Below are 22761 nucleotides of genomic sequence, written 5' to 3'. Positions count from 1 at the left end.
CACTAGGATGAACCTGTGACTCCGCCACCTCCTCACTGGCCATGCTCTAGGCTACACTAACACTGGCCTCAGGAACCTGACCTCGTCCCCGACCACGACCACGACCATGCCCACGACCACGACCGCGACCCACAGCACCCTCTCTAGCCATCTGCACTACCCAGAACAGAAGGCTAAGCACACAATTCAAAAACCGCACATAGAGTACACATCTTACCGTGGAATCTCATTGAAGGCTCGAAGAGGATGATACTAGGACTCCATACCGCAAACAAATTGACTAACTACTCATAATCAATTCCATCACACAACATCATGCATCAAGCAAAAAGGAAAATAATTCACCCAATTAAATTCCTAACCGCTCTAACCATCCATTTAACCATCCTAGAACCGTAAAGGCTCTGATATCAAAATGAAACAACCCGACCCCTTTTTTTTTTCTTTTTAATAATTAAATACAAGATATAATTAAGTATCCCATACTACTTAATTAAACAAACCAACCCACACACGGTAACCAACCAATAATAAACCAACATCCAATTACATGCACAGCGGAAACATATCAATAATACAAAACCAATACAATAACACTTCTATCCATTCTATCCAGCAACCTAACATATCTCTATCCAAGGTTCCATCCTAAACAATATAACAAAGACCAACAACACACAAACGAGACCCTAGTTCATCCTCCTCCTCATCGCCATGATTCCACGTCACATACCTGCACACCACAAACAATAATTGAGATGCGTAAGTATTATCATAAATACTTAGTGAGGCCATCCTCTTATCTACTGGGTTATACACACAAGCATATGAGACCCTCAAGTTTAAGCAAAACAAACAACACACAACAATACATCAAACCAGGGAATCAAGTCTCGACTGAGACCAGTGTCAACCGATGCCTCACGGTGTCGATCGATGCTACAAACAATGGTGTCGACCGATGCTAAACAGTGTCGACCGATGCCACTCCAAATGGTGTCGACCGATGCTTCCTAGTGTCGATCGATGCCTCCTCTGCAGACACGATCTGCGCGAAACCGAACATCGAACTCTCCTTCCCAATCATCTCGAATCCGTCTCAAACTCACCCAATTACCTCAGAAATCACTGGGAATCACAAAAACAACGAACCCAAGCAACAAAACAACACAAACAGCAAAGAAAACACACAAACAAGAGAGATCTCATGCTTAGATTAACCATGGTCAAGCACTCACCTCAAGAACAGGAAGATTGGATTGAGAAACGTGGAAAACAACACCTCGAGAAGCTCCCCCTTCGTTTCCAGCAACAGCTAACCCTCCTACAGCCTCAGATCTCTCCAAAAACCCCAAGAACAAACCCAAAAAGTCACAGAAACGTTTTCTCTCTTTTCTCTCTTTCTCTTTCTCTCAAAAGCGGCGACTACCAACAAAATAACACGACCTAGGGTCGTTTTCCCCTTTTACACACGATTTAGGGATTTTAATTGAACCAAACCGAACCAATCGACAATTAAATCAAACCCGACCAAACCGGAAAAACATGGTGTCGATCGATGCCACCAAGGGTGTCGATCGACACCCACACCAAATTTACAAAAATTGGTTCGCGGATGTTACAACATTTTTGGGTGGCAAGGTAGATCATTCTGTTAAAAAGGACGCGGTCTATCCATGTTTGCTTTGCAAGGTGAAAACTATCACTTTATGGGTTCTTTAAAACCAAAGGCTGGTGATTATGCAAAGTTTCAACAGCTTTTTATTGTTGACACTCAAAATGAAGTCCAAAATAGAGTGAATGTTATGAGGTAATAAAACCAGAGATTTAGTTTTTTTAAAATGGACTATTATATATCTTATAATTGACTGGTCCAAAAGTTACTTATGAGATATTTTTATAAAAATGCAGCAAAGAAGGTCGTGAACTCAAAGTCGATGGGAAGAAAAAATTCAGGCCAAACCTTGTGGAAAGCTTCATTAAATTGATGGACGAAGTTAATCCTCATGTAAAAGCTTTTAGAATGGCTAGAGATAGGTTTGATATGGAGAAAGAAGAATCAAACTTCCATATGAGGATTATCTCAAGTCGCAAAACTGATGGTAGGGAATACAACATCCCTACAACAGTTTATTGTTGATGCCTAAACGATGATCGAAACAAATAGGCTAAGGTATTTCAAAAAAAAAAAGAGACTTAGAAGGACATACAAGGAAGATTTGAGGAAAGTAGCAGAAGCTGGAGATGACAATCTAAACAATCTAGGAGACTCTTTCATGCTACCCGCTTCTTTTACTGGAGGACCAAGCTATATGAGACAGAGCTACCTTGATGCAATGGCTACATGTAAGAAGTTTGGGTTTCCAGACCTCTTTATTACATTCACATGCAATCCTAAGTGGCCTGAAATTGTAAGATTTGTGAATGAGAGAAAGCTAAAGGCTGAAGATAGGCCAGACACTATTTGCAAACTATTCAAGATCAAGCTTGAGAATCTAATGGATGAAATCACAACAAAACATATTTTTGGGAAAACAGTTTCAGGTTTAAATTCTTTAACTTTTTTCATTTTTAATTAAACAATTACACTTTCTTTTATAACATTACATATTAATATATAACATTTATATTATTGTGCAGCTATGTACACAGTATAATTTCAAAAAGGGGTCTTCTGCATGCTCATATTATAGTTTCGATGGATCCCAAATGCAAGTTCCCTACTGCAGACGAAATTGACAAGTTGATTTGTGCTGAAATTCCAGACAAGGAAACAGATCCAGAACTATACAATATAATATCAGAATGTATGATTCATGGTCCATGTGGTGCTGCTTACCCATCATCTCCTTGCATGGAAGAAGGTAGTTGTTCAAAATTTTACCCAAAACAGAATGTTAAAACCACCAGCATTGACAAGGAAGGTTATCCTGTTTATAGAAGAAGAAATGATGGTCGTTTTATCGAAAAGAATGGTTTCAAATGTGATAACCGATATGTTGTTCCTTACAATCGGTTTTTGTTGCTTAAATATCATGCTCATATAAATGTGGAGTGGTGCAACCAAACAGGTTCAGTGAAGTACTTATTTAAGTATGTTCACAAAGGTAATGATCGAGTTGGTGTCATTGTTGAACCTCATAAAAAAAAAGGAATTGAAGAAGGTCAGAAGAATCTTCAAAATGAGAATACGCCAGCATCAAAAGACGAAATACAAGATTACTTCGATGGCAGGTAAATAAATTGTATTCCTTCGTTCAATTTGTGTTTATATAATTCATTCTAAATCAGCTTCTTTCCCTCTTTTGAAGATATGTATCTGCATGTGAGGCTATGTGGAGGATTTTAGCTTACCCAATACATTATAGGCATACCGCTGTTGTCCCACTCACTTTCCGTGAGGAAGGCAAACATCCTATTTATTTTCGGGAAGGTGAGTCTGCACAGGATGTCATGGATCGTGATTCTCTTGATGAATCTCAGTTTCTTGCTTTATTTGAACTTAATAAGCGTGATGAAGAAGCTAGAAAGTTATTATACGAAGAAATTCCAAGCAAGTTTATATGGGATGGGAAGGAGAAAGTTTTTTTCAGAAGAAAAACAAGAGCATTTGCTATAGGGAGAATTAACTATGTTCCTCCGACGATAGACGATGCATATCATTTGAGGATCCTTCTCAATTCAGCCAGAGGTCCTACCAGTTTTGATTACATTAAAACAGTGAATGGTGTTATACATAAATCGTATCATGAAGCATGTTACGCTCTTGGGTTGTTAGATGATGACAAAGAATATATTGAAGGTATCAAAGAAGCACACTTCATATGTTCTGCGAAACACTTCATGTGTTCTGCAAAGTTCGTTCGTAAAATGTTTGTGAGGATGCTTCTCTCTGCCGTGCTAAGTGCTCCTCATATTGTGTGGGAAGAAACTTGGACTATGTTATCTGAGGACATATTAAGGCGTAAAAGAGAAGAATTAAAACGACCAGGTTCATTACATTTACTATCTTTTTAAGATACATTTTAAAAAAAAATGATGTTAGATGTAGTATATAAATTAACAAATCTTATTTTACAGAGCTTACATTGAGTGATGAAGAAAGGAAAATATTTTGTCTACAAGAGATAAACAAACAGTTGAAAAGAAATGGTTCTTCACTTAAGTCTTTTAATACTCTGCCCCAGCTACAGAATGAGAATATTCCTGTCTTAAACCAGTTAATAGCTGATGAGCGTAGATTCATCAATCAAGCTGATTTTAAAAAGAATCATCTTGAGTGGTTAAATATGCTTACTGAAGAGCAGAATAAGATATATGATGAGATCATAGACTCTGTTTTCAAAGATAAAGGTGGAGTATATTTCTTATATGGTTTTGGTGGAACTGGTAAAACATTCATTTGGAAATTTTTATCTGCAGCTGTAAGGATCAGGGGCGAAATAGTGTTAAATACTGCATCTAGCGGGATAGCCTCTCTTTTGTTAGAAGGTGGCAGAACAGCTCATTCAAGGTTTGGCATTCCTCTTGAAGTTCATGATACATCTATGTGCAGAAGGTCAAGGTCTTCTGATTTAGGTGAATTAGTCCAAGAAGCCAAGTTGATAATTTGGGACGAAGCTCCAATAATGAGTAAATAGTGTTTTGAGACTTTAGATAGAAGTTTGAAAGATATAATGCGTGATCCAGAAGATAAACCTTTTAGGGGAAAGGTCATTATTTTTGGTGGTGATTTCCGTCAGATACTTCCTGTTATTGTTGGTGCTGGTCGAGAACAAATTGTTAACTCATCGCTTAACTCATCTTACCTTTGGAATCAGTGTAAAGTGTTAAGGCTAACAAGAAATATGAGGTTGCTGCAAAAGATAACTCCAAATGAAGCCAGGGAGATTGAAGAGTTCTCAAAATGGATTCTTGATGTTGCAGAAGGAAGACTTAATGAGCCAAATGATGGAGTTGTTGATATTGACATCCCAGAAGAATTGCTTATCACAGAAGTAAACTCTCCAATTGAATCGATCGTTAATGCAATGTATGGTAATTCGTTACATACTCCCAAGGATTCCAGCTATTTTCAAAGCAGAGCTATTTTGTGTCCTACAAATGATGATGTCAACACTATAAACGTGGCGTTTCTGGATTTTGACATCATCAATTATTCATAGTTTTGTTTCAATCGTTGATTTTGTTACAGGTGAGGAAAGGGTTTACTTAAGTTCATATAGTATTGATCCTGCAGATAAAAAGAATAAAGACAATCCTGCATATAGCTCGGATTTACTAAACTCAGTTAGGATTTCAGGAGTGCCAAACCATGCTCTTCGTTTGAAAATCGGTTGTCCAGTAATGTTGTTACGCAATATTGATGCTCATGGAGGTCTAATGAATGGTACAAGACTACAGATTACACAAATGGCTGATCATGTTATACAAGCAAGAATCATCACAGGTACGAGAGTTGGTAAAATTGTTCTTTTACCAAGGATGGTATTAATACCATCAAATACCCGTTTGCCTTTCAAAATGAGACGTAGACAATTTCCGATAAACGTTGCTTTTGCAATAACTATCAACAAAAGTCAAGGTCAGTCTCTGTCAAATGTTGGTTTATACTTTCCTAGACCGGTTTTCTCTCATGGCCAGCTATATGTAGCCATGTCCCGTGTAAGCAGTAAATCAGGATTGAAAATTCTCATTACTGACCCAAAAGGAAAACCTGAAAAGAAGACAAGGAATGTCGTCTTCAAAGAAGTTTTCCAAAACATTTGATCCACAAAAATGCATTACTTCATAAGACTCTGTTTTTACTCTGTTTCCATTCTGTAAATCTATATATACATTTTGCAAGTAAATTTAGCAAATAAATCCTGAACTTGCCACCTATTTACAAGATTGCCATTGTATTAATTATTAAATATTAACTTGATAATTAATTTAAATAATACTAAGAATCTGATTTTTGAAAACAAATTTCCAAAAAATCTTTGTAATAAATAATCTATTAATTGCTAAAAAAATCAGCCGAGATTTTCGATTTCCAAACATTAATTTCGATTATTTTACCTTATAAGATATGTTAACAATCAAATTAAAAAAATAAATTTAAATACCAAAAGATATCATATCCCTACCATATTCCTACAAAAACAAATTACAATGATTTACTCCCTAATTAGTTATTAAATCAGATTTTTTTTTGCTTGGAAAGGTTTATTTCCTCAACCTAATGTTATCCCTATAAATACTATACACCTAAACTCTGATTATATATCAACAACCAGAACTACGTAATTGTTAAACCCTCTTTTTCATGATTTTTAGATCTGTATCAACATATGTTGACTCGTGAATCTGTCTCCAAATCTTGGAAATCTTTATAAGAAAAAAAATAATGATAGAGAAACAATAGAGTGTTTATTATACTTTTTTTTTTCTTTTTGGATTACAAAGCACTATCAATATTTTGTAATATCATATACTTGGAATTTTTATAATGTAGTTATTTTTTTTTTGTCATGGTGTTTATTTCAGTTCTCAAATATAAGGTTTTCTTATACAGTTAAAGTCATTATTGTTTATTTTACTTTATTATTCTCAAATTATTCTATATTTTTTTAGATAATAACTATAGTTATTTATCTATATTAAAATTACATTTTAATTTGTTGATAATAAAAAACATCTCTAATTAAAAAATTCAGTAATTACAATTAAAATCTTTTATGGTTATAATTAATTAGTTTCCAAATTAGACAATTTATAACAAAAGATAGTTAATGTGATAGCTAAAATCTTGCAATTAAAGCAAAATAAAAACGTGATTATGAATAATTATTTTATACTAGAATCTAATTAATTTAAGAAAACTCTACAAAAATCTAAATTATTTAATGTAATTTCGTTTAATGTCATATCTTCCTATAAATATTCACTTCAGATTTTTTTTTTTTCAACCAAACTATATAAAAATTAAGATAGAACTCCATGATTGGTTGCCCAAACAGGAGGATACGAGTTTACAAAGGTAGAATCTGAAGGTAGAGATCGTGAAGATCGAGCTAGGCAATCGGCTCTGACATTGGCATCTCGAGAGATCTTGGTTAGGGTGAAGGAGGTATAAGAACTTCGAAGCAGAGAGAAATCCTCCAACAGATTAGAAAAAGCCAGCCAGTCTTCCGGCGTCTGCACCATCGCCGTTAGCTCTACGCTATCCGTCTTGAAAGCCTGACAATCGACTCCAGCCACCAGTAAAGACTCCATAGCCCAGATCAACGCTTGTAATTCTGCATGTAAAGGGGACATACTCCGACGGTGACTCCGTGCTCCCAACAGGATCGTTGTAAGCTCTCCACTGCAACACCACCAGCCCGAACCCTGGTATGGGTCTGTACCTTTCCAAGAACCATCAACTTGGCATCGGGGAGAGGAACCCCTATCCTCCGAAGAAGACGGAGGATCCAGATAATTCACTGAGTAAGACTTGGCCTCCTCCCACAACAATTTATCCGTAGCCGCTTGATTCAAAATCTCAAGAGATTCTCCCTCAATACCCTGGAAAACCTTTTTATTCCTATCTTTCACTTCAGATTTTTTTGTCTCTATATATATAAAAGAAAAGTACAAATTCAAAAATTGCTCAAAATTTCCCATATTGCCATTCAATTATGCATAAAAGAGAATGTTTATTGAAATCTGAAGGGGTAATTTTGTCAAAAATCTAAAATCACCCGTTTAATAAAGGATCCGCGTCCTCTACAAAAAAACCCGTTTAATCAAAGGTCCGCGCGTTTTACCAAGCCCGACATGTTGGTGGATCGGGTCAGCAAAATCAGATTATCTAACCCAAAATAAATTCAATTTGGTTCAATTAAAATTTGTGATTAAATTTTAAACATCTTCCTCCTGCAAAACACGAAAGGAATATTCTTATCGTATATTCGAGTAGTTTAAAACATTCCTAATCAATCATATACTCAATCAATCACGCCCTAAATAATATCTTCGTAATCTCAAAAATATCCTAAATTGTTACGATCATATATTGAATCTTTCCCGTAAATCAATCATCATTCATTCTAAATTAGCGAACTATCCTTTTCTGTTTAGCGTATCCAAGATTTTTTTGTGGAAACATTAGTACTTTTTAACCTAAACCATAAACTACTATTCATCGATAAATATGGTGATCAAACACACTCTGAAAATCATCAAAACACTTACCAGTCCTCCTTTAAAAGTCGCTAAGCACACAAAAAGTATTGGCAATGGCTGCATCCTTTGCATTTCTCCGAGATGATAAGCCTTACCAGAGATCATAACGATCTTTCAGTCTTCAAATATCCTCTAATCTTCCTTAAACTATGATATCTTCATTCCACTTTTAATTTAAAAAATCCTTAAACAGTTGATCGTATCTAAGATATTGAGCTTCCTCTCCAAGTTTTCAATCAACGCTCAAAGTAATAACCTAATTATCTAAGTTCTCTATAAATATAGAATATCATTAGATATCCTAACTCATCAAGCCATCAACTTACCTCAGAGTAAAAACTTTTTCAATTCTTCTTTTCATAGTAATTAACAATGGCGACTCAGTCTGTGGCATTCCTCAATGACGTGAACCCGTACAAGACGTTGTGGCGTGTGAAAATGAAGGTCCTCCATACCTGAAATACATACACAACAAGATTTGGTGGAACATTCGACATGGTGCTTAGTGATGTGAAGGTAATATACATCTTCTTATAATATTATCTCACCTTTTAAAACTTTTATATCATGTAGAAATACTCACGTTAACTTTCGTTTACAGGATATAAAGCTCCATGCATTCGTGAAAAAGAGCATCTCAAAAAATTTTGAAAAACGTTATTTTCTAGGACAATGGAGAATGGTGCTGGTAAGATTGTTGTTTTTTTGTTTGGTCAGATTTACTCGCTTTAAACTAAACATCTACTTGCGTTTTCAGTTTTGATAGATAAGCAATGCTCAAATGATGAATGAAGCGATTAAACTGAAGACTGAAAGCGTGAATTGTGATAAATTGGATGGAGGGAAAGCTAGATAATTGCAAGATGAAGAATTAGAAGATGGATGAGTGAGAAGAAATACAAGTCTTTTTTTATTTGGTTTTAGTTGTTGCTTTCTGAACTTTATAATATAAAATTTGTTTTTTTTTGTTTCATGTTGGTTATATTGGTGTACTCATGTTTGATCATGATCATCTAATGAATAATTTGGTTTTTCTTTTATTTCGAGAAGGGTTGTTTTTACTAATTGTGACTGCATTTTTTTGCAGAGTTAGTACTTTGCCAATTTTCTTATCTTAAAATATCAAAGAAAGATCACAAAATTCGATCAAACTATCCAAAATTCTATCGTAGAAACATAAATTTTATAAACTAAATTACCTTTGCTGGTGTCTTTAAGAATTGAACTGAAGTATGTAGTGTTCAATTCAATGGCTTTCTCTGTTTGATCGACTATTTCCCGCAGAATCAAGCGCGAGTCCAAGGAAGAAGACCCTAACGTGTGTGTTGCCGACAAGAAATTGTTTCTTCGATAGTAACTAAGAAGATGTCGTTTTAATAATTTAATCAACAATTTAATAGAAAAGTTTAATAATTTAATCTATATTCATCTATAGAATAAATCAATCAAAAATTTAATAATTCATCTATATTCACTACAACCAACTTAATTTAATAGAAAATTTTAAAACTAAATAAAATTTTGATACTTTAACCAAATAAACCAATATATAATTCATATAAAATATCATTCATAAAAATTTTAAAGTATAAAATATGGTTATTGAGTAAATATGAAAACTAGGATTAGTGTTTAAAACTTTATTTACAATAAATTATTAATCAGATATTGTAATCAAACATACATGTTAACAAAAGTATACAAATATATTTGTTAAATGGCTTTTCGGGCTGGCCTGAGCCCGGTCGGACTAAGCCCGAAATACCCTATAGCCCAAACGGGTTGAGCCCGAAAGACCCGATTTTTTCTGGACATATATATTTAAGCTCGAGCCCGGTGTTTTTCAGGGCTGGGCCGGGCCATCCCGCGGGCTTTGGCCCTAATTGACATGCCTACAATATATTATGTTTTTACAAAGTGAAACTATAAATAATGATAAAAATTCTATCTTCTTTTTTTTTTTTTTTTGTCGACAAAAGATCAGCTCAGACGAGCCAATGTGAAGGAAAGTTGTTTACAAACAAAACATGATGCGGGGAGGTACGCGCTTGGCGTGCCAAGGAATCCGCACGAACATTAGCGTTTCTTGAAATTAAATATAAAGAAAAGGATAAAAATTCTTCTCTATCCATCTTGATGTCCTCCAGGTAAGTCGCGAAGGCTGGCCAATCAGAAGGAGAAGACACCATCTTCACCAAATCGGAGCAGTCCGTATAGAAGGCCACGTCTCGGAAATCATGTCCAATCATACACCTCATCGCCCAGAGAAAAGCTTCAACTTCAGCATGTAGTGGTGATAGACTTTGACGGAAACTCCTAGCGCCCATCAACGGTGTCACAGCCTGGAACGAGGTACAAAGCCATCCATCACCTGCAAATTGGTCTCCTGCTTTCCAAGAACCATCTATAAAACAACGGTTGCCCGAAAATACGGACGGGAGTGAATTTGAATTCTCTCGACCCGATGAAACTACAGGGATAGGGCGAGAGATGTCTGCATCATCCTCCAATTGAGCCTGCTGCCACCCTGTAGCTTCTCCTTCTGCAACCCTAACAATATCCTCTAGTTTCTCCACAATATCTTCAAAAACTCGTGCATTCCGGGCTTTCCAAATATACCACATGAGCCAAGGAAAGGCTTCAACATGATCCCCTGGGTTATGCTGTCCTAAGAAGTGATCCACATTTGCATACACCGATTCTGTCGGAAAGGATATTGGGCCTACCGGCACATGGGCTAAAGCCCATACCTGACGAGCTGGGGGACAAAGAAAAATGGCATGATTTATTGTCTCCTCCTCCGCTCCACATCGAACACATCCTAAATCACATGCAATACCACAACGTCCCAGATTAGCCGAGACCGAAATACAACCAGATAACACCTGCCACATAAAATGTTGAATTTTTGGAGGACAACGGACCCGCCAAACGCTAGCGAGAAGGGGTGTTATGTCTGGCCCAGAGCCACGAGCCATGAAAGGCTGATTTACATCAAGTCGTGCTGTGTGATACCCCGATTTAACTGTATATCGCCCTGATTTTGTGAAATGCCAACCGAAAGGGTCTCCCCTTTGGTTTCCTCCCAATGGTATAGCCTGGATCAAATCCACATCAAGTGGATCAAAATGCTCATGGAGCATGTTCAGCCGCCACGTGTTTGTCTGATGATCAATTAAATGATTCATTTGAAGAGAGAGGTCCTTTACCGGGCCCCTACTTAAACCTGGTCTCGGGGATTGAGCTGGCACCCAAGGATCAGACCATATAGAAATGGTGTCCTTGGAACCAACCCGTTTAATAAGTCCTTTATTAACCAGAGAGCGAGCAGAACATATACTTCTCCATCCGTAGGATAGGGAGTAAGACCTAATAGGATCCAAAGGATGTGTATTCCTGTAATACCTACTTTTAAAAACCCTGGCAAACAGTGAGTCCGGAGCATCAATCAGACGCCATAGCTGTTTAACCAAAAGGGCCGAATTAAAGTCGTCCACATTCCGAAAACCAAGACCACCGAGTTGTTTGCTGACACATAACTTTTCCCAAGCAAGCCAATGCATACCCCCTGATTGACCATTAGTGCTCCACCAAAAATTCGCCACTGCACTTGTGAGCTTAGATGTGATAGTCTTTGGTATCCTAAAGCAAGACATCACAAAAGTCGGGACCGCAGTAGCCACAGATTTAATCATTACCTCTTTTCCCCCTTTCGAAAGCAAATTTGCCGTCCAGTCATTTGTTCGACCCTGAAGTCGTTCACAAACAAAGGAAAAAACTTTTGTTTTTGCCCCACCCAAGCTTTCCGGTAAACCTAGATATGACCCCATGCCACCCAAGGTGGTGATCCCAAGAACATCTTGTAATTGCGACTTCTTTGTGTCATCAATCTTATGGCCAAACTGAATCGATGATTTGACAAAATTTATTTGTTGCCCCGAAGCCGATTCATACTGTTTTAGAATATCTAAGATGACCCGACATTGTTCCCTATCCGCCTTACAAAAAAATAGGCTATCATCTGCAAACAACAAATGCGTAATAGGTGGGCATTTATTTGCCACTTTTATCCCAGTAATAAGCTTGTTCATTTCTGCCTTCCGGATATTTGCAATTAAAACCTCTGTACATAAAATGAACAAATAGGGAGATAAGGGATCCTCCTGCCGCAACCCCCTCTGAGGAATGATCAAGCCATTGGGCTGGCCATTGAGGAGAACTCTATACTCAACCGAAGAGACACAAAACATTATCCACGATACCCATACCGCTGCAAATCCCATTTTGTGTAACAAAGCCGCAAGAAAGTCCCACTCAACCCTATCATAAGCTTTACTCATATCTGTCTTTATTGCCATAAATTTCCCTTTACAAGACGGGTTGGTACGCAACCCGTGAAACATCTCTTGTGCAATAAGGATATTATCTGAGATCAATCGGCCAGGAACAAAAGCCGATTGGGTCTCAGAAATAAGGCCCGGTAAAACTCTCTTAAGTCACTGGCACAATATTTTTGAAATAATTTTATAACCCACATTACATAGGCTAATCGGACGCAATTCTGTCATCCTAGTTGGCTTTGCCACCTTAGGAATGAGACAAATATGAGTTCGATTAGGGTTTTATCAAAAACTCCCTCCACAAAAAAAACCTATTAACCAAATCCACCAGATCCAATTTCACTATATCCCAGGCTTTCTGAAAAAACAAAGCGGTCATCCCGTCGGGACCTGGGGCTTTATCCGGGTGCATCATAAACAAAGCTGACTTTACCTCAGCCTCTGTTACTGGACCTATAAGCCGCTCATTCTCCTCATATGTAATTACTGGGTTTACCTCCCTCAAGATTTCCTCCAAAATGGCCGGATTTGTTGAAGTAAATAGCTCCTCGAAATATGCTACGGCCGTGTCACAAATGTCCCCGTCCTCAGTTGACCAAATATTATTTTTAGAAAACAATCCGGTAATCCGATTGCGTGCACGTCGCTGCTTTGTTAGGGCATGAAAGTATTTTGAATTTTTGTCACCCAAGCACATCCACTTATTCCGACTCTTTTGATACCAGTAAGTTTCTTCATCCTCGTATGCTTGACGCAACCTATTCTGTAAATCGGAGATCTCAGAAGATGATATTGAATCATCCTCCAGAGCTCCAATTGGAAGAGGGTCATGAGCAAATCCAAGGTCTGGAACGGGCCCTAGAGAACGAGGGGGATCCAGGGCGGCGTGGGGAATTAAGCACGCGCCTGGATCAGGCCATTAGGGCCCAGGAGCGCCAACTCCACTTGGTTCGAAGAGCTGATTCCATTCGGGATAGGCAAATCGCCCTAATTGATGTTTCAAATCGTCAATGGTTTCCCTCCCAAAAGGAACTTGTGATTTGCGCCATTGGGAGATTGCCCTGCGGCAATTCACAATTTTATCCACAAAGGAATCTGAACCTGGGTCCAAATCCCTGTCCCAGCCCAAATTAATCGCATCCATCAATCCCGCCTTCCCAATCCAGCGACGGTCAAAAATAAAGGTCCTTTTCCCCCTCGGCCGCTTGGCACCAATATTAACCACGAGAGGCTTATGATCCGATGCTATCATCGGCAAATATTCAGTGACTGTGTCCGGGAACAACTCATGCCAATCTTCATTCCCTAACGCTCTATCCAAACGACAACGGATAGGTTTTTTGTCTCGCCAACCTCTCCAGGACAAACAATCACGAAGAGAGGGGAACTCCAAAAAACCACAATCCTGAATCATTCCATTAAAAGCGAGAAAAGAGGAAGGATGTCGTAACTTCCCCCCACGCTTTTCATGGTTCCCTTGCAGCTCATTAAAATCTCCAACCACAAACCAAGGAGAGGACCGAGTAGTACTAATTCGTACAAGACGTTCCCAAACCAAATCCCGATTCTTGGGAACTGGATCACCATATATAAAAGTTAAATGTATTATCCGTCCTTTAAAAACCGCTTCAATATCAATTAACCGATTAGACTCGAACAAAATCGTTACCTGAAAATCAGTTTGATTGTAAAAGAGGGCCATACCCCCACTACAACCAACAAGTTCAATTGTTTTTAGATTCTTGTATCCAAAATGACCCACAAATTTTTCTAAAACAAAGTGCGATTGTTTTGTTTCCATAAGGAATACCAATGGTGGCCTTGTTACCTAGGCCTTGACAATTCCAACTTACTATATTCATATAAAAACTTTAAACTTTTTGGGGGGGGAAGCCGCCCACACTGATCTCTTCCCACCCTAAGGAAACGGAGACCATGACCCGACACACCACTAAACCATTGCACCCTATCCGGTAAAAACAAACACCCCTGAAATCCCATAAAATTATAAAGAAAATGGAAGGTATATATACACCCCATATAAACGTAAAGGGCCACAACCTTTGAACAACACCCAATATATTTAAGAAAGCCCAACCATTTGAGGCTACACCACCAAAATAATAAATCTGTATATTTGAAAAAGGAAAACATAAGCCCAATAAGGGTCCATGAACCGATAGCCACCTGAAACACACATTACAACACAGACCAACAACGTACATAACCAAATACCAAAATAAACATAAGAACGAAACATGAAACCAAAATAAGGGCCAACAGGTTTTATTAAATACTTGAATACCGGAAGAACAGCGGGTACAACCCAGAAAAGTACAAGACAAAAACAGCAATAACAACCAAAACATAAAGAGATTACAACCATATGGATCAACCATTGGTGCCTTATTCAAGCAAAACCGAAAAAGAGAAAACAAAAACCACCAAGGAGCCCAGACCAATGCTCTCACCACCATGCTGCCCTCTACTTGCGATACACATTAATTACCCGGATGGTGTGGAGGTTTTCCTCCTTGGTGAGGACCGACTTTCCCATTCAGTCCACCCCCTTTAGTGACAATCCTCTTACGCGGGGAAGTCAAAGAAACCATGTTCCTCTTTTTTGTGCTAGCACCTGGAAGAGAACCCTTTTGTTTCCCCACTTTGGCCTGTGCAGGAGGCACCAAACCTTCAACTGTTTTGCTCTGTGCCGTAACTTCAGAGACATCATCCTTATTACCAGTAGCATCCTCATTAGAGACTTGATCAGAGTTGACCACCTCCTCAGTACCCTCATCGTCCTCCCCTTCCTCCGTTAATGAAATATCCTCCTGGGGAGACACCACACCTTGCTCCTCTATTATAGTGTCCATGAAACCCAGGTATGGTGCATCCCTTGTCGGAAACCCCTGTCCCAACAGATTCCCGAGGTCCTCAGAAAAGAGAATCTCCTGTTGTGATAATTCCATAGAACCGGAAGCTGGAACACTGGGGAACAAATTCTTGCACACCCTTTTTTCAGTTTCCCGCACAGTAACCATATTGGACTCGCCCGATTGATCACCCACAGCTACAGCCACCTCACCTTGAGGACCCAGGAAAACATCTAGCAGCTTCTGCTCAGAAGGAGAGAGACTGATTCCCACATTACTAGAAGGAGGTTGAGTTATACTTGGCTCTGAAACAACAACCTGAGAGGTTGTAGCAGGAGCAAGAGTAACAGTTGCATCCTTCTGCACAAACCTACCATCCACAGAAGAATTCTTTTTACTCTTCCTCCACTTACTACCAGAACCCTGATTCGACCGATGATGCCCAGCCTGTTGCCCTACACCACGGCCACTCCCATGGGCAGAACCTTGAACAGACGCCCCTGAACCAGCACCATTTAGTCCCGAACCAGTAGCATGAACCCCACCATTCACCGTTGCACCCTTATAACTCTGGAGCTTATCGTCTTTTGTTGAATCAAAACCATTGTCAAGTCGCTGCTTCCCCTTATCACCAAATAGTGGGCAACGGCTTAAATCATGGCATAAGCTGTGACAACGCCGGCAATACCCATACAGACGCTCATATCGCATAGAGATGGTTGTCTCCTCACCACTGTGAAACTCAACAGAGGCTTCAAAAACCAAAGGTTTGAAACCATTCAACAAAATCTTCACCCGACCATTATCCAGATCAACTTCCTCGACCTCTCCTAGATCAGCTCCAATAGTACGAAAACTCTCATCAGCCCAGAAATGCAGTGGGACACCCATTATATGAACCCAGAATTTAATGAGACAAGGGTATCGTGGATCCACCACCGGCTCCCATCGGACCAATGAAAGCATCCAATGATCGAAGTGGTATGGTTCCATCTTCAAAACCTCCTGAATGTCCTCCTCTTGATCAAAATCAAACTGAAAGCGCCCCAAACCGAGATCAGCCCCAACCACTCTCTCCTCCATCTTCCATAGCCGGGGAAGCATGAAAAGCAAAGCTTTCATGTCCTGCATAACCGGATTCATGCACCGACCAATCAACGTTTTGGAATAACCCTCTATCAATGCTATGTTATCAAAATGTGGGACCTTGATCTTCAGCTTGCTCCCAGAACCCGAAGAGCTCCCTGTCAAACCCTAAAGCATCAGACCACTTTGTGACATCTCTAGCTTCGGAGAACACACAGAAAAAGAGAAACCGAGTGGAAAAATCAAAAGATGGTTATACTTGAAAGAAACCCAAATAGCTCGCAAAATGAATGAATGAGGAGAGAAAAACACAAACCATGGGTAGTGTTTATAGTCCAAGGACCAAATCTCCTCAACCCAGAAATCCAGTTCCGCAAAGCTGGAAAAAATCCTCATCCCTTGAGAACCGCCTTTGAGATCCCCAAAATCACGACCCCGAGTTATTGCCCCTGACGTGACACATTCAGCAGAAAAAAACTCCAAATGAACCCGTAAAAAATAACCCCTGATTCCCTAAAATAACGCCCACTCCCACCAAATGAATCCAATGATATCGAGATCCTCGCGAACACGAAACCCATGAGAGCTTGAATTAATCGCCCGTATCACTCCCCATGAAACCAGAGAAAATCGAAGAAAAGCCCTTATACTGTATCCAAACATCTGAGATCCCCATCGCAGATCCGCAAGATCAAAACCCAAAAAAACCAAATCAACCAGATAAAATCTCGAGACAAGATCCACCCTCATCAAAAGCCCAATCAAAAACCGAAATCAAAACCAATTCAAAAACCCTGAAATCCGAACTCCATAGATACGAGAGAGAGTTTTTCTCGAGCCTAACTAACGTAACATTGAAAATTCTTAGTTAAGAAAATATTAATTAAATAAAAATATTATGTGAGATTTGAGATACGATAAAAATTCTATCTATTATTTCTTTTATTACATTATGTGTAAATTAATAATATATATTAGATATATGTTTGTAAATTGAATACACTACATAAAAATAAAATACTGATTAATTCTATTATATTAATAAAATTGTACTTACGAGTTACGAGTCAGGTAATAATTTGGATGTAGCGGATCGAGTAACGGGACATATAGTAAAAAATCAATACCCGATGGTAGGTTTTTACCATGAGTAATTGAATATAATATCTATTTATTTATTGGTACTATTATTCTTCAAAATGGTTAAATGCGGATAACAGGTATTGCTTTGCCCTAACTTACTAAACTAACATCATTTTACTATACTAATATAAATTAACACATTTACTAAGCAAATACAACCACTAAAAAACATGTCTATAATATTAAACTATATAAATAATTATGTGAGCTAAACTAATTACAAAATTCTATTGTAAATTTAAAAACTGAATAAACTAAAAATTATTATCGCAATAAATTAAAATTTATCATGCGGTGTACCACGGGTTATAATCAATTTATTAATATGTAACTAAAATAATGAGTAAATATAAGTAACTAACATATATAATTTTTAAACAATATCCACTAATAATAGTATTAAAAAGTAACATCTTATTAAAATCACATAAATAGTATCAAAATTTATAAACAAACTCTTCACTAAAGAACATGAAAAACAAATAATATAATATAAAAATTTTTGTCCCGCGGTGTACCGCGGGTTCAAACCTAGTTATTATGGTAGCCTCAGGATAACCAAATCGTTTTTTTTTACGTATGATTGGCCATTTTTAGCCAGATAGTCCTACTTAAAGAAAAGAAAAGTTATATATATTTTTTTTTGTCAACAACAGATCAGCTCAAACGAGTCAATTGGTAGGAAAATCTTTTACAAACAATACTTGGTGCGGAGATGTACGCGCTTGGCATGCCAAAGAATCCGCCCTTACATTAGCATTTCTAGGAATTAAAGATAAAGAAAAAGAAGAGAATTCCTCCCTATCAGTCTTGATGTCGTCAAGGTACGCCGAGAACGCTGGCCAGTCGGAAGGAGAAGACACCATCTTCACCAAGTCTGTACAGTCAGTATAGAAAGCCACCTCTCTGAAGTCATGGCCGATCATGCAGCGCATCGCCCACAGGAACGCTTCAACTTCAGTATGTAATGGAGATAGACTTCACCGGAAATTCTTGGCTCCCAAAAAGGGCAACGTTGTCTAGATCGAGGTACAGCACCAACCAGCACCTGCATACAAATCTCCTGCTTTCCAAGATCCATCTATGAAGCATCAATATCCCGAAAAGACCGAAGGAAGGGAAACCGTAGGCACCCTAACTGGCAACTCCGAAACTACTGGAAAGGTGGGACTGGTCACTAGATCATCCTCTATCTGAGCCTGCTGCCATGCTGCAGCTTCACCCTCTGCTACTCTAACAATATCCTCCGGCCGCTCGGCAATATTGTCAAAGACACGTGCATTCCTTTCTTTCCAAATAAACCACATGAGCCAAGAAAAAGCCGCAATATGGGCCCCCAGATTCTGCTGCCCTAAAAAGTGATCAACATTTGCATATACTGATTCCGTCGGGAAGTTATATTAATTAAAGAAAAATAATGTGAATTTGAGAAGAGAGCTCTTTATAGGTGATAAACTTTCCATATAATTCATATTGTTTGTATATTTTTCACTAATATTTTCAAGACAGTTAAGTTATTTACTGAAACTGATATTTGGCAAAATCTTTTATCATACAAAATCAATCACGATAAACAATATTATCTATATGTGCATGTACAATCGAATATTTTTCCATTTAGTTATATAAAATAATTGTCCACGGGTCATTCTCTAAGTTTTGAAAATGATACATTGTATAATATTTCTCTATATATTCTTTTGGTATATTTATCTATTTATTTATTTCACATATTATCATCCAACTAAAATTATACAATCTAAATAATCTATATATACATTTGGAGAAGGTAAACTGTTGATAATAAATTTAATTTTTAAAAAATTTGGGGTCCGAACTAACACAAATTGTTAAAAAAAAATTACTTCTCCAAATCAGCATAAATTAGGAAGAGAGTTTACCTTCTCCAAATCAGCATAACTTAGGAAGAGAGATTTTATTAATAAATATACTCTTGCGGGGCTCGAGCTGACACAAATTGTTATAAAAAAAAATGTATATATAGATAAACCACTATATGTAGACAATAGAAATTATATATACACTACACAATGTATTGATGTAAAACTATAGTAGATTAAAAATACAAAATATATTATATACATATATAGTTAATATAATAATGAAATTTTATTTTGCATTTCTAAACAAAAAATATAGTCTCGCGGTGTACCGCGGGTGAATATCTAGTTAAATACATTTGTTCTTCGATTTAATTATTTGATCATATATATTTTTTTTTGGTTTTGCAGGGTTTCTTATTTAATTTCACCTATGAAATAAATTTTTAAATCCCTACTTTGTTTATGTTCTCCACAAATTACTTTTTATCATGCTTATAAACATATTGAGTTTTGTTTATTTAATTTGATTCACATATTTATTATCTTTCAAATTCTACTACTATATTTTATTAATTATATAACCATGTATAAATTATATATAATATCAGAGAAGTTCAACAAATAGGCACATTCATTAAATTCGTTATAAATTTGGTTTACTCTAATTGTCCAAGTTTTAAAATTTACAATTTTTAAAAAATATTTACACATTTATAATAACATAATATTAAGACTACAGCTACTACAGGAGAACATAGTACCAAGGTTATTAGATATCCGGAACGAGACGATAGAGTCAGAATAGAGGCCAGAGTTAATTATATTAGAATGCCTTAGAACCAATTTAAGTGCCTCATGATATTGACACTGACATAGACCCCTTTCCATTCTAATATAATTAACTCTGGCCTCTATTCTGACTCTATCATCTCGTTCCAGGTATCTAATAACCTTGGTACTGTATTCTCTTGTAGTAGCTGTAGTCTTAATATTATGTTATTATAAATGTGTAAATATTTGAATTCTCCGGTAGTAGCTGTAGTCTTAATATTATGTTGTTTAAATTGGTTCTTTTATTTGCTTTTCAGTTTATTTGAAACAACCCTTCCCGTTTTTTATAATAATAATTACAGTATATAATTAAGCATCCCATACTACTTAAATAAACCAACCCAAACCACAACTCAACATTAAACTAGCAATAACCATTAAGCACAGCGGAAACATAACAATAACACAAAACCAAAACATCATCAATACAATAACATTTCTAACCATTCTATTCAGCAACCTAACATAACTCTAACCAAGATTCCAAAATAAATAATATAACCAACAACACACAAACGAGACCCTAGATCATTATCCTCCTCATTGCCTTGATTCCACGATCACACTTTGCCTTTACCTGCACACCACAAACAACAATTGAGATGCGTAAGTATTATCATAAATACTTAGTGAGGCAATCATCCCATCTACTGGGCTATACACACAAGCATTTGAGAATCCAATGTCAAGCAATCATCAAACAATAACAATCAAACCAGGAAACAAGCAATTATCGACCAACGAAGGTTGGTGTCGACCAACACCATACCATTGTCGATCGACACTGACATCCTGGTGTCGACCGAAACCTCCTTGGTGTCGACCGACACCTCCTCGACACCTCCCAAAAACCCTAGTTGTGTAGACCGACACTCCACATGGTGTCGATCGACACTCCACAGAATTCTCAAACCGTCGTTGCACTGGTGTGGACCGACACACTAATGGTGTCGATCGAGACTGATGTCAAGCATCGCCTTCCTCAACGCTCTCTTGCAGATCTCCGCTTCCGAACGCTTCGCAATCATCCCAAACTCATCCATAAGCCACATAAGGACGTAGACACACCAAAACAACCACAAGCAAGCAAGCAAGCAATCAAACAACTCAAAAATCACAAAACATAGAATTCTCAAGCTTAGATAAGCCATGGTCATGCAGTCACCTCTTTTGCAGGAGATTCTGACTCAAAACTGACGCCCACACACTCCTAGCAGGCTTCTAATGCAATCCCAACAACAGATTCCTCAAGTAACCACCAATTATCTCCCCAAGGCTCAAGAACACTCAACAAGCTTTTTTTTCTCTTTTTCTCTCTTGGAACGGCGACCAAACTTTCCCTCAAAACATTAAGTCAATGTTTCCTTATAAATGTTGGTTTTTAGGGATTCCTAATTGAACCAAACCGAACCAAATAGCAATCAAAACAAACTAGTCAAAACTGGAATTGTTGGTGTCGATCGACACCAGGGTGTGTCGATCGACACCCCAACCAAAAATGCCATATCTGGTTCACGGATGTTACATTATTAGTTTGGCCTTGCTTTGAGATAGACTTTATTGGTGTTCAAGCTCGATCCACAAGGGTCTGTGTTGTTTCTTTATTAGTGACGCAGCACTTACTAACATACATTGAGCTTCGTTTTATTTGTTCTCTCAGCTTTTGCCAAGTATTTGAGTTTTAGCTTCTGTTAGTCTATAATAATGATAACGATGGGATGGAATTTATTTTATGCGGGTTTTTTCTAGAGTTGATCTTAATGTTTTCAGCTGTATCTGTATATGTTATTTCTACAAAAAAATAGAATTGGAATTAAGGAAAATATACATTTAATTATTAATTCTAAATTTTGTAAATACTTACTTCTATATAAACATAAATCGTCTCATATTTTTTATCTAAAAAATTATAATAAATATTATAATTTCAATTTTGTGAACTACATATATACCTGTATAATCTTCTTATAATTATTTTTTTTTAAAAATAATTTTTGTAATTTTTAACAATTATCTTTTTACATTATTAATATTGTTTAAAACAAAATATTTTGTTTTTTTGTTGTAATCTCAAATCTCTCCTATTAAATAATAACTTTTACACATGTCAAAATCTCAGATTGATATAAACTTGACACATGTCAAAATTTTATTAATGGCTAACTTTCAAAACCCAACTTTATAGAATAAAATAAAATATAATTCGTGGAGGTTTGAAATCCGTTGCGATCTTGTCCCTTTTATACCTTGTTTTCCATTCCTTTGATTTCAACTCTTCTAACATTATTTCTCTCGATATTGTAGTAGAACATATATAATGGATCGGTCCAAGGACTTCACACCTAAACAATTTCACCTGTATTAGTTGCCCACATTGATTTCACTACACTGTAACTTATATTTGGCAAAACCAAGATGTGCTTCGACCATTTA

At 37.2% G+C, this 22761-nt stretch overlaps 3 protein-coding genes and 1 pseudogene across 6 annotated transcripts; 2 read left to right on the top strand and 2 right to left on the bottom strand.

Moving 5' to 3' along the window:
- Positions 1-2698: 2698 nt before the first annotated feature.
- LOC147924567 (uncharacterized) lies at positions 2699-4640 on the top strand. Its single transcript, XM_087496836.1, has 3 exons — positions 2699-3234; positions 3312-3991; positions 4081-4640. Exons 1-3 carry the CDS (start codon positions 2699-2701, stop codon positions 4638-4640), a joined length of 1776 nt encoding a protein of 591 aa, XP_087352962.1.
- A 36-nt stretch (positions 4641-4676) lies between these two features.
- Positions 4677-6380, top strand: LOC104759800 (uncharacterized). The gene is made up of 3 exons (XM_010482683.2): positions 4677-5037; positions 5195-5449; positions 6322-6380. The coding sequence occupies exons 1-3, from the start codon at positions 4677-4679 to the stop codon at positions 6378-6380; spliced, it is 675 nt and encodes a 224-aa protein (XP_010480985.2).
- Positions 6381-10032: 3652 nt separating this feature from the next.
- On the bottom strand, positions 10033-14253 carry LOC147924566 (uncharacterized; annotated as a pseudogene).
- A 568-nt stretch (positions 14254-14821) lies between these two features.
- Positions 14822-17442, bottom strand: LOC104758009 (uncharacterized). Of its 4 annotated transcripts, none has more exons than XM_010480808.3 (2): positions 16827-17442; positions 14822-16707 (listed from the first exon to the last, which is right to left on the bottom strand). In XM_010480808.3, exon 2 carries the CDS (start codon positions 16565-16567, stop codon positions 15053-15055), a length of 1515 nt encoding a protein of 504 aa, XP_010479110.2. In that variant the 5' UTR covers positions 16568-16707; positions 16827-17442; the 3' UTR covers positions 14822-15052. The 4 variants fall into 4 exon arrangements, with proteins under 4 accessions (XP_010479110.2, XP_010479111.2, XP_010479109.2 ...); XM_010480809.3 differs by having other exon boundaries at positions 14822-16668; XM_010480807.3 differs by having other exon boundaries at positions 14822-16711; positions 16827-17424.
- Positions 17443-22761: the final 5319 nt, after the last annotated feature.

Source organism: Camelina sativa, chromosome 17, assembly GCF_030686135.1.
Source record: "Camelina sativa cultivar CO46 ecotype springtype chromosome 17, ASM3068613v1".
Lineage (NCBI taxonomy): Eukaryota > Viridiplantae > Streptophyta > Magnoliopsida > Brassicales > Brassicaceae > Camelina > Camelina sativa.
This window is presented reverse-complemented; position numbering and strand designations above follow the sequence as displayed.

Coding starts and splice junctions, on each gene's coding strand:
- LOC147924567 (XM_087496836.1), top strand. CDS start 2,699: ATGGATCCCAAATGCAAGTTCCCTACTGCAGACGAAATTGACAAGTTG. Junction 3,235..3,311: donor CAAGATTACTTCGATGGCAG/GTAAATAAATTG, acceptor CCTCTTTTGAAG/ATATGTATCTGCATGTGAGG. Junction 3,992..4,080: donor AGAAGAATTAAAACGACCAG/GTTCATTACATT, acceptor CTTATTTTACAG/AGCTTACATTGAGTGATGAA.
- LOC104759800 (XM_010482683.2), top strand. CDS start 4,677: ATGCGTGATCCAGAAGATAAACCTTTTAGGGGAAAGGTCATTATTTTT. Junction 5,038..5,194: donor GATCGTTAATGCAATGTATG/GTAATTCGTTAC, acceptor ATTTTGTTACAG/GTGAGGAAAGGGTTTACTTA. Junction 5,450..6,321: donor ACAAGCAAGAATCATCACAG/GTACGAGAGTTG, acceptor CATGATTTTTAG/ATCTGTATCAACATATGTTG.